A 12,734-nucleotide genomic window follows, 5' to 3' on the forward strand; every position below is an offset into this window, starting at 1 on the left:
CAATACTTTATAGCCACTATTATTGTAATTCTTTTAAATTCCTAAAGTCCCGATACTTTGGTACATATACTTATAAAAAGTATCAATATAAATTTCAACAATTCCGGTAGTTCTTTACTGGTTTTGTCAAATTGAAACCGATTTTTTCAAATTTCAACATATTATATTGTTATGTATCGATACATGTGTAAAATATCGATAATTTATAGCCGCTATTATTGCAATTCTTTTAAATTTCTACAGTGCCGATACTTTGGTACATATACTTATAAACGTATCGATACAAATTTCAACAATTTTTATAGCTCTTTACTGGTTTTGTCAAATTGAAACCAATTTTATTAAATTTAAATCGATTTTGTCAATTTCCAATTGATTTTATTAAATTCGTTATCTGTTTTGTCAAATTGAAACCGAATTTGCCAAATTTCAACTTGTATATTTTCATATATCAATACATGTGTGTAAGATATAGATACTTTATAGGCGTTTTTATTGCAATTCTTTTAAATTACTAAAATACCAATACTTTTATACATATATTTATAAAGGTATCAATACATGTCTACTTTTAATCGATTTTCTTCACTTTCTTATATATTACTATTTATATCAATATTTCTCTGTATGGTATCGATACCTAGCGATATACAAAATTTATCGATTACCAAGGTTTTTTTAATATTTTTTCATATTTTTCACTTATAATATTATTATTAATCAACAATTTTGATAGCGCTTAACTAACTTTGTTAAATATCTTATTAAATTTTCTATAACGCCATTTCTTAATCGTATATTAGTCCGTCTTTCATTATATATTCCCTGAAAATCGCCCAAACCTTAATTAATTTTAAAATATACACACACAAAAAAGACAACTAGAAATGGTACAATCTTGTTGACCCATACAGAAACCAACGGTAAACCACCAGGCAAAAGCGCGACCACATCAGCTGATGTTTCTCTTTGGACATGTAACGAGAAACTTGATGGGTCTTGACAAAACACGAGGTTCAAATATTGCTCTGCCACTGCTAGTGCTAACAAATTATACAATAATAACAATTTAAAAATAAAGAGATTAGAAGCGCTAATGAAATTCATTTTAGAGCAACCGACAGCTGGAGGTTCATGAAGAACAGTATCAAAATAGTCAATTCCAAAGGTCTCGCTATCCATAACCTAATCCTACCGGCTAGAAACCATTTTTTACTGACATGGAGCCCACCCCATCACAGAAAAAGTTAAAACTGACAATGTAAATCAAAAGATTAAACGGCATTTAGGCTTCCACGTCTGCGCACTTCTTGGCAGGGGAGCAGATAAGCCAAACGTATCCATATGGATCCTTCACCTTGCCCACGCGACCACCGCAGCACGCGTCGTCTCCCTCAGTTATCTCACCCTCCGCAACACCTCCAGCGCTCACAGCCTCGGCGATAGCAGCTTCTACGTCCTCAGTCTCGAGGCAGAGCACACATCCGGCTCCTTCGGTTTTCAACCTGCATAAATGAAAACAAACAGAGTTACGACACCAAAAGCGATAAACATGGCGATTGAACTAACCTGTTGCATAAGTCACGCTAAAAAAAACTGTTTCAATAATGTTTAAACATTTTTATAATCCTCATGAAAGTTTTTTTAGACGTAATAAAAAAAACATTTGGAGCCAAACAGCAAGTAGAAAAGATCAGAAAGGAAGATTAAAGGCAGGAAAAAGAACAAAATATCCCGTAACAATAAGATAAATTACAGATCTAATATAATGGGAGCTCTAAACTAAAACATCGCAAAAGCAGGATCCGAATGCAAAATGAAAAACCTAAAAAAAAAAAGAGAAAATGCGGAAAATAAAGTTCCTACCAAACAAGAACACGATCTAAAAAGGTATAAACGAAACCTAACAAAGAGTTCACTACTCAACGATGGATGAACGCAAAAGGGGAAATAACCGGAGATTAACAGTAAAAGAAAGCGTACAAAATAAAAAAAACTACAAAATATAGAGGGGAGGAATAAAGAAGCTTACGGAGCAGAGCTTTCAGAGGTGTCAGAAACGAGAATGGTGGAGCCAGCTAGCTCAAGTTGAGCGGAGAGGATGTGAGGGAGCTCCTGCTCGGCTTTGCGCTTAGGGTGAACGGTACGGTCAACCTCAACAGCGCCGAACGCGGACTTGTAGAACTGCACCGCATCAGCCGCCTTGGGTGCCTCCACCATCAGCTGAGGTTTCAACGCCGTGAAAGTCACCGCAGCTACCTTCTCGACTCCTCCGTTCTGGACCTCCTCCTGTGCCATTGATGAAGGTAAAACAAAAAGGCTTTCGCAGAGAAACCAAAAACCTAGGAAACAGAAAACGTCGAAAGGAAAGTCGAAACCAAAAAGAGAGTATAATGACAAAGGTAAAGAAGCGAGCGTTGGGTATACTTATAGAAGCGGGGATCAGGAACCGTTTAAGGATAATATTGGTATTTTATATGATTTTTTGTGATTCCTATTTTGTCCTGTCGTTCATTGTTGTTTTATATTTTTCAAGACCAAAAGGCCCTTGGCATGTCATGTACTCGAAGCTCATTGAGATTTAACGTTTGTTATTCACCGGCCCACGATCTTCTACAGTACTTCCGTTGGATATTATACACTTGCAAGTGTGAGATGGGCTCTTAAGCAAGTAATCCCAACCAAATTTGCATTGGGTTTAGTACCCATTAGATATAGGGTTTTCTAACTGCTGTTTTTTTTATCAAGATCTTAAAATTCATGTTTTCATACTTTACGGACCTAAAAATATATCGTTTGAAATTTCATGTCCTTATATTTAATTAAAAGTTCTTTAAAATATTTTTCGAGACATAATTTAAACTCTTATTTTTGTATTAAATATTTATTACTTTGCCGCTTTCCTTCTAAATTCCATTGGACTATTGGAATCATTTGCCATATTAAGAAATACTTAATTAAAATAATGATAATTCTGATTTTATTTATCTTATGGCGGTCATTAACAAACTATAAGCAGAGCTGTCAGATGATAGCGTTGTGGGTGTGGAGAGTTAGGAGCCGTTGGATGATAGACGAGGTGGGCTGGCTCAACTTTTTTGTGGGGTAGGGAGAGAGGTGGCTGTGGGGGAAGTTTAAGATGTCACAATCTGCCCACCCATACATTATACATAAACCTCATTTGGGCCTTTTGAGAAAACACCAAAATGTGGGCTCTATTCCATGGCCTCTGCCTCAGCTTTTGGGTTTAAATCACGTTTTCTATCACATTTTTGCTTTACTGGTTGAACTGCAGACTGCAGTCAAAGAGATTAAAGTTGACAATTGTCAAGATCCGGCCTGCTCATTCGAAGCTTAATTGTGTGGCGTGGTTTCATTTTGTCTACAATGTAACACCTACCCTGATTACTTTATTGGATAAAGAACAATATCTGCAATCATTTCGCTGTAATGTAATCTATTACTCCTACATGGTAAGAAAATATAATACACTTGTGTATCGTACAAATTTATGCTCCTTAAATTGATATGTACATTGTAAGTTTAAGAAAAGGAGGAGATTTTTATTATCCTATAATCATCCAGCCGTTCTACCTTCATCCTCCGATTTATTTGTCTGGACATGTTTCAGAAATTCAATATATATATATATATATATATATTTAAATAATGTTTATTTGCTCCCAAATCAATATTCAATTTCTTGAATTTGAAGGGATAGATATTCACCCACAAACTATTTTAAGATTCATAACTAGACAAAAACAATTATTATAAATTTTAAAAACGTTTTTTACTATTATTTAAATAATAAACCATTCCCATTGTAGCGGGAGAATTAATAATATTGGTTTTTGTAACCCAAATCTCAAGCAAGCCGTCGGCAGAGTGCATGACTTTTAACCATGTGAGACGGCGCTCTGAATTAGTTTTGCCATTTCCTCTCAGTGTTCGACAGTTAAAGGATCGGTTATCTCTAACATTTGTACTTTTTGGCATCTCCAAAACCAGAAATGTTGCAGACTGCATTCCAACTTCGATTTGCTAGGAAATGATTAAAAGAAAAGGTGTATACCTAGGAACAAAGACTACTCTGGTTCGATAGAAACGAGCAAAATTGGAATTGCATAAAGGTTAATGTAACACCCCAACCCGCACCCGACCCAAATACGAGTTCGAGATGTCACATTAACTTTTTAAAACAATATTTTTACAAAGTAACAAAACATTTGCACTTATATTAAGAAAATATAATAAAATACTATTAAATTATGCTTCATTATAAAAATTTAAGGCAAAAAACGTTTTGTGAACAGTACTATACGGTATGAACAGTACCGTGAACAGTGAAAATTTTCGAATATAAATTATGTAGCGATGCACTGCTACAGTACTACTACAGTAACTTTCGTAAAACGTACATGAAACTCGTAAAAATTTAACTGTTCATTACTATGCATTTACATTTACATAAATACGTTTAAAATATTACAAAACTCGATCACAGCATAAATACTTAATTTATTGATTTTGTTTACATGCTAATCTATTTTCACATAATAAGGCATACTATTTAATCTACTTCTGATCTGACCTTCAAGTGGATATATGTTGTTACTTTGAACTTAGCTTCGATCCTCCTGTCTTTCAGTACCTACGTGTAAATCACTTACACGCTAAGTGATAGACTTAGTGAGGCATAAACATATAATAAAGCATTTCTAAAAATATGAACATGAAATCTACTATCCAAATACAATCATGTCTGTAATATCATCATTTACCATATCATATATAAAGCAATGTAAATAATAATACTATATTAAGATACAATCATGTGCATACTCTTTATGTCCTTTATAAGCCCATGTACATTATTGAGAACTCAAGGTATGTGAGTACACTGAGTGAGTACACACATGCTGTCACCACAGCTCATATAATAATCTGTCCATATGTCCCGAAGAACATAGGTAAACTGTCCATATTTCCCGAAAGACATAGGTAATCTGTCCATATGTCCCAAAAGACATAGGTAATCCTGTCCATATGTCCCGAAAGACATAGGTAATCCTCGACTCTTGGCATGCTAACTATACCCCTAGCTCTCATATCACATAACATGGGCACTATCATTATAATTCATATCATTGCTCTTATGATCAAATATTTCTTTTCTTTTGTCACATACCACATGTATGTGTAACCATCTATCCCATATCTTATAACATGTATCATATATTGCATACCTTCACTTATCTCATATCATATAATTTATGTTACGTCCTCTTATGTTCACATGACATATAATACATACAAATCATATTCACACACGCCTTTACTCATAAATTCATACATTATACAAATCATATCATTCATATGCTTATATTTATGTCTTCATGTACTATAATTATAGAAAATAGACTTATCGCAAGTAAAATTTCCATACAATTCTATATCAAAATAAAATGCACTCACCTTAGCCTTGCTTAATTCCAATTGATTCTAATTCTTTAATTGTTCCAGAACTTGCTTACGTTCGATGTCTACATAGTCATACATATAGTATACATATAAGCATTCCACTTGGCATACTATAATCTTTCATTTCCTTAAACTAAAGGAAAGACTACTTTCATTTCTTGTTTAACATATGTATTGGTATACTCTATAATATATCGATACATTCTTTAACGTGTGTATCGATGCACTGCCTATGCATCGATATACAAATTACATTCGATGTTCTCATTTTAAGGGGTGCATCGATACACTTCTTGTGCATCGATACACACTGAATAATTTTTGGAAATTTATCCTTGATGCATCGGTACATGTTGAATGTGTACCGATGCACACTAGCCTAGAATTCCAATTTTTGCATGAAAATTACTTCATTCTAACTTAATTGTGCCATATTTCAACCCCTGTCATATTCTTAACTCAAGTTCACATGTTTATCCTCATTTATATTCATTTATCCCATCATTAACCTCTATATTCTATTCTCTTTATGAAATTCAAGAATCATACTCAAATTTCAACATGTTCTAAATTCAATTCTAACACTTGATTCTTCTTAATTAGGTTGATGACAAGTCAAATCCAACTTCCAATTTTAATTATGAACTCTATTTCAAGATTTTACTCAAGAACCTCAAATCTTTAATCTCTCATAACTCCTTCATCCTTTGATTTTAAGATAAATTAAAATTAAGCTTTCCTTAAACTTAGTTATCATCTAATGATCAAAACTCATACTTAAAATCAATAAATAATTAGCTAACAAGAAAACTCACCTTTAATGGAGACTTACGGGGAGAAGAAGAAGGAGAAGAAGGCAAGGAAATAAGCTTCCAGATACTCCTTCACCCCATGCTTATCTCTTAAATTAAGAGATAAATATCTTTTACCTGAAAAGACTACCTTACCCTTCATACTTTTATTCCTCATAAGTTAATCCAATACCAGAATATATCACTTTAAATCTCTAAACTTTTCAATAAATTCTACTTTACTCACCAAATTCTAAAATCTTACAATTTAGTCACTAACTCGGTATTGAAGATGTTACAGTTAATGCATATAAACTGCAATGAGCATGTAGACACCCGTTTTTATCCGGGACAAAAAAATATATTATAGTATATTATTATTATTATTATTATTATTATTTTTATTAATTATTATTTTTACATGTTGCAGGCCATTGAACATCCCTCCAACTCGTCACCTACATCAACACCCAACAAATCCCACCAAATCATTGCCAGATTCAAAATATATTTTACCTACTCCAACCAGTGAGGCCTACTCTATGCACCAGATTTCATTATTCAGCAAAAAAAAACATAAAGCAAGGAAGAAGAAAAAGGAGAGGGGGTCATTACCTTATCTCCTTGTTGGCAGCAAAGAAATATGGGATAATTCCACCTAATCCAACCGAAAGAAATGATTTAAGGGGCATTCAACGAGAAAAACGAGGGGGAGAGGATAGAAACAAGGGGGATTCGGGTTTTGACAGAAAAGGGGATAAAAAAAAAGAGCTCGGGTAAACAAGTCGAAAAGGAAGGATAAAAGATAGTATTCAAACCACACAAAAAAAGAGAGAAGATATCTTACCGAGGTTCGGATCGAGTCTGGAACACCAAAGGTCGCCGGAGTTCAAAGTATTCAAAGGTAATCAAACCTAGATCTAGGACTTAGAGGGTTTTTTAAGTAGAATAGGTTTGATTTTTGGGCTAAGGGAGATAAAGGGATCATTTTGGGTTTGGGTTGTTGCTCTGGCCACCGTAAGTGGCCGTGAGCGCCACCAGGAGCGATTGGCTCTTTCTCGGCCGATGAGGGAATATTTGAGAGAGTTTGGGAACTCTCTTTCCCTTATTTTTTGAACCCACGAAGCAAATGAGAAAGAGTGAAGAAAATAAGACTTATTTTAGGCTTTTATGTCCCTAACGAAACGACGTCGTTTCAACTGGGACCTTCAGCGTGTTTTCTAGAATGGGTTAATATCCATTTAAGTCCCTTCTACATTGTAACGTTTTATTTTAGGCACTTAATGAAGTCTATGCTATTTTATTTCGAGCCTCTAGTTTTATTTATTTTTATTTGAATCGCTAGTTTATATATTGTTTAGGATTTTCGGATTTGGATATGTATTTATGTATTTTTTATTTTTATTTTAGCCATTGTTATGGTCTATTATTATTTTGTTAATGTTTTAAATTTGGTCATGACATTTGTATATATTTATTTCAGTCATTGTTTTAGTAGTTGTATATTTTTATGATATTTCAATTTTGATTATAAAATTTATAATTATTTTATTTTAGTCACTATTGGATATTTAGGATTAATTGTTATTTGATCCTTTATGTTTCTTGTTATATTATTTTAATCATAAATATTATTTATGAGTTATTTTTAATTTTGGTCCATGTATTTATTTTAATTTGATTATAGGTCTGATTTGTTCATTATTATTTTGATCCTTTAAGTTTTTCCTATTTTAATTACTTAAGTTTCTATTTTTGCTATTTTGGTCCTTATAAGTTCAAATACTTATTTTTTGTTCATTTGTATTTCGGTTTGTAATATTTAGTTGTTTTCATTTCAGTCATTTATGTATGTACATGTTGTAAATGTTATTATTATATGTTGTAAATATTTTATTTTACATCATATGTGTTTCTAATATATTTCCTTAAATATTAATGTTATTTGAATAGTTTCAAGAACGCGAATTTGTAGAACAAGCGTGGAATGTATCACTTGATCGAAGTAGTATAATCCAATACGACATTCGAACAAATACGAACTTGAAATAAATCAATTTTATTTTACTAATTAATTTAATTTATTGATACAATATGTTATTTTAATTCACAATTTATTTCATTGTATTTTAAGAAGAATGTCAATTTTCAATTTATATTCGATTAGTGTTTTATCGAAGATAGAATCTTCTTTAACAATGGAAAATGGTTGAAATAGCTTTCCCGAAGAGGATTGCAAATTTCAAGATTTTTTATCGAGTTAAAGGATTTTCTTTAAATAGTTCATTCGAAGCAAATTAACAAATGTTCGATAAATGGATAACATTTTAATTTTATATTTGACTCATAAATTCCACCATTTACGACAACGTGTAAGCGATACAATACCAATTTTGGGCGCTGTGGGGTGTTAATCATTCCCCACGCGTAATCGACTCCTGAACCCTTTAAAATGAACATCTGGTAACGCAGATCAATTTTGTCTTTAAAAATGATTTTTCTTGAAATTGTTTTAAAAGACGTTTTTAGGTATTCGACCTACCTAACTCAAAGGTCGATGGCGACTCTATCTAATTTAATCCAAATTAATTCCAAATCACTAATTTTCCAAATTAAAGTCATAACTATTTTTAAAAAAAACAATAAATAATTGTTCACCTAAAAAAACGGTTATGACAGCTTGGCGACTCTGTTGGGGACTTTTTTTTAGAGAGTCATGCTGTTAGTTGCTTACACATTGTCGTTGTGGTGGAAATTATGAATTCGAGTCTTTTATTAATTTATGATCAATTTATTGAAGTTTTAATTGCTTCATTTTTAATTGTCATACTAACTTTTTAATTTTGTTTTCAGCTCTCTCAAAGTGTTGGCTTTTTTCAGTTGTTTTGAGTCAAAGGTAGGTACGCTCCTCTTCACACACATCACGTACACCTGCATAACATAAGCTCTAGACACGAGCTTCGATCCAATTAAGTCGGATGAATGCTTTACTCTCGTAAGAATTTATTCTTCGTATGAGTTTTAGCAAATAACCCATGGGATACATACTTTATACCTTCGTAGGGATTTATTCCTCGTATGGGTATAAGGCAGTGAATCCCCTCAAATTGAACTCATTCCGTTTGAAACCTGTAATGGGTAAGGATCGAGGGTTTGGCAGCCCAAGGGGGCACCGACATCAAGGACAATTCGAGTACCTTTTTCCTCATAGAGCCGAACCCATGCATATAGTGAACTGTAGAATGGTCACCCTATATATAGCTATATCGAACCTCTGTCCGTAAGTAGGTACCCAAATTAAGTGTACACAAAGGAGGAGCATTTTTAAACCTTTTCTTTTTGCTTTAAATACTATTTAATAACATCATGTGAACTAGATACCATACAGTTAGGATTAATTTCTTGAAAAATTATTTTGGGTAGATAGCATGTCTGGGTAGGAATATTATTTAATTAAAGCATGTTCGGGTAAATATCATGATAGGGTAGTTGTTATATTCATCTTTGAATAACATTTATCTGTATCAATTGTTTCACATGTACTAACTAATTTCTTTTCTTTTGTTTATGTACACTAACCTATTTTTTCTTTTGATTATGTCATTTTTCATCATTCTTTGCATTGCATTGCATCGACATGTCATAATGCGAAAAATATTGATCCGCAAGGGGATATTCATGAGAAAATCTTTACAAGAAGAGATAAAAGTTTTCAATCAAGCGGTCGCGTACACAGACATGTACCAAGGGTTGAAAGAAGTTGAGATCATAAAATGAAACTTGTTTGAAGATCATTCTGCATTCGAAACTGAAGTGCTGATCCATTGATTCGAGGATTAATCCAATAGTAGAGTCTTCTTTACAATCATGACATCATTAGTCATCAAAAAGTGATGTACTAACTTCAGCACCGACGAGGCATTAATAGAGTTGGTTTACAGAGTATTGAGGGGCATCAGTTTCAAATATGAAGATCCAAGATGAAACAGTGAGCTCAACGATCGTGTAGTATTCGAGACTGAAATGATTCATTGATTTGAGGAGTAACGCACTGGCTTCTGCACTGACTTCCACTTAAGATGTAACGAATAGAAAACTTCATTAGATCAAGTGCGATGTAGAAAACAAACATTGTAAAGCCGTATGATGCTCGTCTATCTCCATCTTATTCCTTGAACCCTTACAAATTCCCAGTTTCCATATACAATAATTAAAGTGGCAACCAACTGTGCAATAATAAAGGCCGTGACCAGTAGTAGTTCGGGATGCTCAATATAAGACTAGCTACGTGATCTAGTCACAAAAATTAGAGTCTGGCTCACAATACTCACTTGTAAATATAAAGCACTCATCATTTGATCCTCCTTGTCCCTTTGATACCTTACACCAAATTTGTCTAAGAAGAAGCCGGTATCATGGATAACCCAGAAGAAAACAACAGTCATCAATGCCAAGTAACCTCCAAGCACAATTCTGGTGGCAAAAATTTCTTTCAATTTCCAGCTATCAGGTTCTGTAAGAACAATATTTGAAGCACTCTGTGCTGCATCAGTAGTATCGTCCACAGCGATACCAATATCAGCCTTCTTCAAAACAGGAGCATCATTAACACCATCTCCAGTCATTCCACAAATGTGTTTCATCTCTTGCAACTTCTTCACAATTTTATATTTGTGCTCCGGAAAGACGCCAACAAACTTATCTGCCTTCTCAATCAACTCTTCTATAGGAAGGGTAGTTATGCTTGCATGACTAAGCAAAGAAGCATATGGATACATGTTTGTTACTATTCCAAGTTGTCGGCCAGTCTTCTTTGCAATGGCAAGTTTATCACCAGTGATCATCTTGACATTGACACCAAGATTAAGAGCTCTACGAATGGTCTCTTCACTGTCATGTCTTGGAGGATCAAATAGAGGGTTAAGATCTGTTTAAGAACACCTTTGCTTGCTCGATGCCAGTTACCATTTGAATCAAGGTAAGTCAAAGCAGTTCCCTTGTCTATAGGATTGAAAGGCAAGACGTGCACCTCTCTGACACCAGCTCTTGCCTCCTTTGAATCAAGCAAGTATTCCAACAATGACAACATCAATGACATTTTGATTTTCAATTCTAGAGTCTCTTGCTGTAAGCAGGACAACATGTTTCTTATCGACATCCTTTACAAACACCTCAATCAAGTTTCTATCAACACTCAGTTTGTTAAAAGTCAATGTTCTCGTCTTATCACTATAAAGGACATCCATACCAACCATTTCTTCCATGACAATCATTCGTTTGATAATAGCACCTGCTGAGACAGCATGTGAGATCCGATTTCCATGGTCATCATTTTCAAAAACAAGGATCTAAAACAAAACAGTGGTCTACTTTAGACTCAACCATCTAAGCGAAGGAATGTTTGTAAAGTGGACCGTCTTGTATTTATCACTGGTGAAAATTGTTCTATGATATTCATCATTGGGATCAATATTTTTGCATATGCATTTGTATATTTGCATTTTGCATATGCATTTCATTTTTAAGCATTTTCATAAAAAACATGGATCTAATTCATGGAGAATTCTATGAAGCGGTTCTAACCACGTGACACTACATGGAAGCAAAAAGTTAAAATTAGTACAGTTAGAGGTTGTTCAGCTGGTTGTAGGACTGGGCCTTCCAGAATGATCTAAGAAAAGAGTCTTCATATTTCAAGGGCTATGATGTTGATCTTGTGTACAACTACCACATAGGAAGCTCCAGACATTCCTCTGAGAACTGTAAGGCACTGAAGCGCAAGATCCAGAACTTGATAGATTCAGGGGCATGGATAATCAAATAAGAATAAGAGCATTGCATCTACAATTTTCATCGAGAGCATTGTTTTGTTTGAACACGTTTTTGTTCTGTCTTTTATATTTGTTTAATCTTTTAAACGAATGAACTTATGCTACCTTCTAAGGTTGAATAATTGATCAAATTTTAATCTTTAGTTCTTCGAATATCGAATGAATTAAGAATTCTTTTAATTCTTCAAGAATTATAGATTTTTGACATTTGGCAAGATCATACCTTTCTTATCCTGTCCAAAATTTAAAAAATCCCTCGATATTTTGACACAGAATAATTCATGGAGATACAAAGAGTCATATCGATATCTTTGATTCAATAAAGCCATACCATTGTCTTTTTAGACGTAAACCCAACATTTTTTACCAATAAAACCTAATACGTTGAGTACAAGATGTTCACTTGAGCATGAACCTTCCTACCAAAAGACACAACAGGGCATATGGCATCAATTTTCTGAAGTTGAGCCTAAACAATTGAGACATGCATGAAACAATAAGCAGAAAAGGAGAATTACTTCGAAATAATTCTATCATGCATTAATTATATTTTTCATGTGAATAGAATTAATCCTGAAAATCTATCCCCCTGGGATACCTCTTCTGCTAGGACTTTTGTGTATGAGAT

General features: G+C 33.6%; 1 protein-coding gene and 1 pseudogene across 1 annotated transcript; both read right to left on the reverse strand.

The window, feature by feature from the left end:
• Positions 1–1,068: 1,068 nt before the first annotated feature.
• On the reverse strand, positions 1,069–2,371 carry LOC120139045 (uncharacterized protein At5g48480-like). The gene is made up of 2 exons (XM_039154387.1): positions 2,033–2,371; positions 1,069–1,505 (listed from the first exon to the last, which is right to left on the reverse strand). The coding sequence occupies exons 1-2, from the start codon at positions 2,296–2,298 to the stop codon at positions 1,286–1,288; spliced, it is 486 nt and encodes a 161-aa protein (XP_039010318.1). The 5' UTR covers positions 2,299–2,371; the 3' UTR covers positions 1,069–1,285.
• Positions 2,372–10,269: 7,898 nt separating this feature from the next.
• On the reverse strand, positions 10,270–11,604 carry LOC120139059 (annotated as a pseudogene).
• Between the last annotated feature and the right edge of the window lie 1,130 nt (positions 11,605–12,734).

This window comes from Hibiscus syriacus, unplaced genomic scaffold (assembly GCF_006381635.1).
Source record: "Hibiscus syriacus cultivar Baekdansim isolate YM2019G1 unplaced genomic scaffold, ASM638163v2 tig00110721_pilon, whole genome shotgun sequence".
In the NCBI taxonomy this organism is placed as follows: Eukaryota; Viridiplantae; Streptophyta; class Magnoliopsida; order Malvales; family Malvaceae; genus Hibiscus; species Hibiscus syriacus.

What these genes read in the sequence shown, in the direction of transcription:
- LOC120139045 (XM_039154387.1), bottom strand. Translation starts at nt 2,298, where the DNA reads ATGGCACAGGAGGAGGTCCAGAACGGAGGAGTCGAGAAGGTAGCTGCG. An exon ending in ACCTCTGAAAGCTCTGCTCC is followed by an intron (nt 1,506 to 2,032) that starts GTAAGCTTCTTT and finishes TCATTTATGCAG; the next exon opens with GTTGAAAACCGAAGGAGCCG.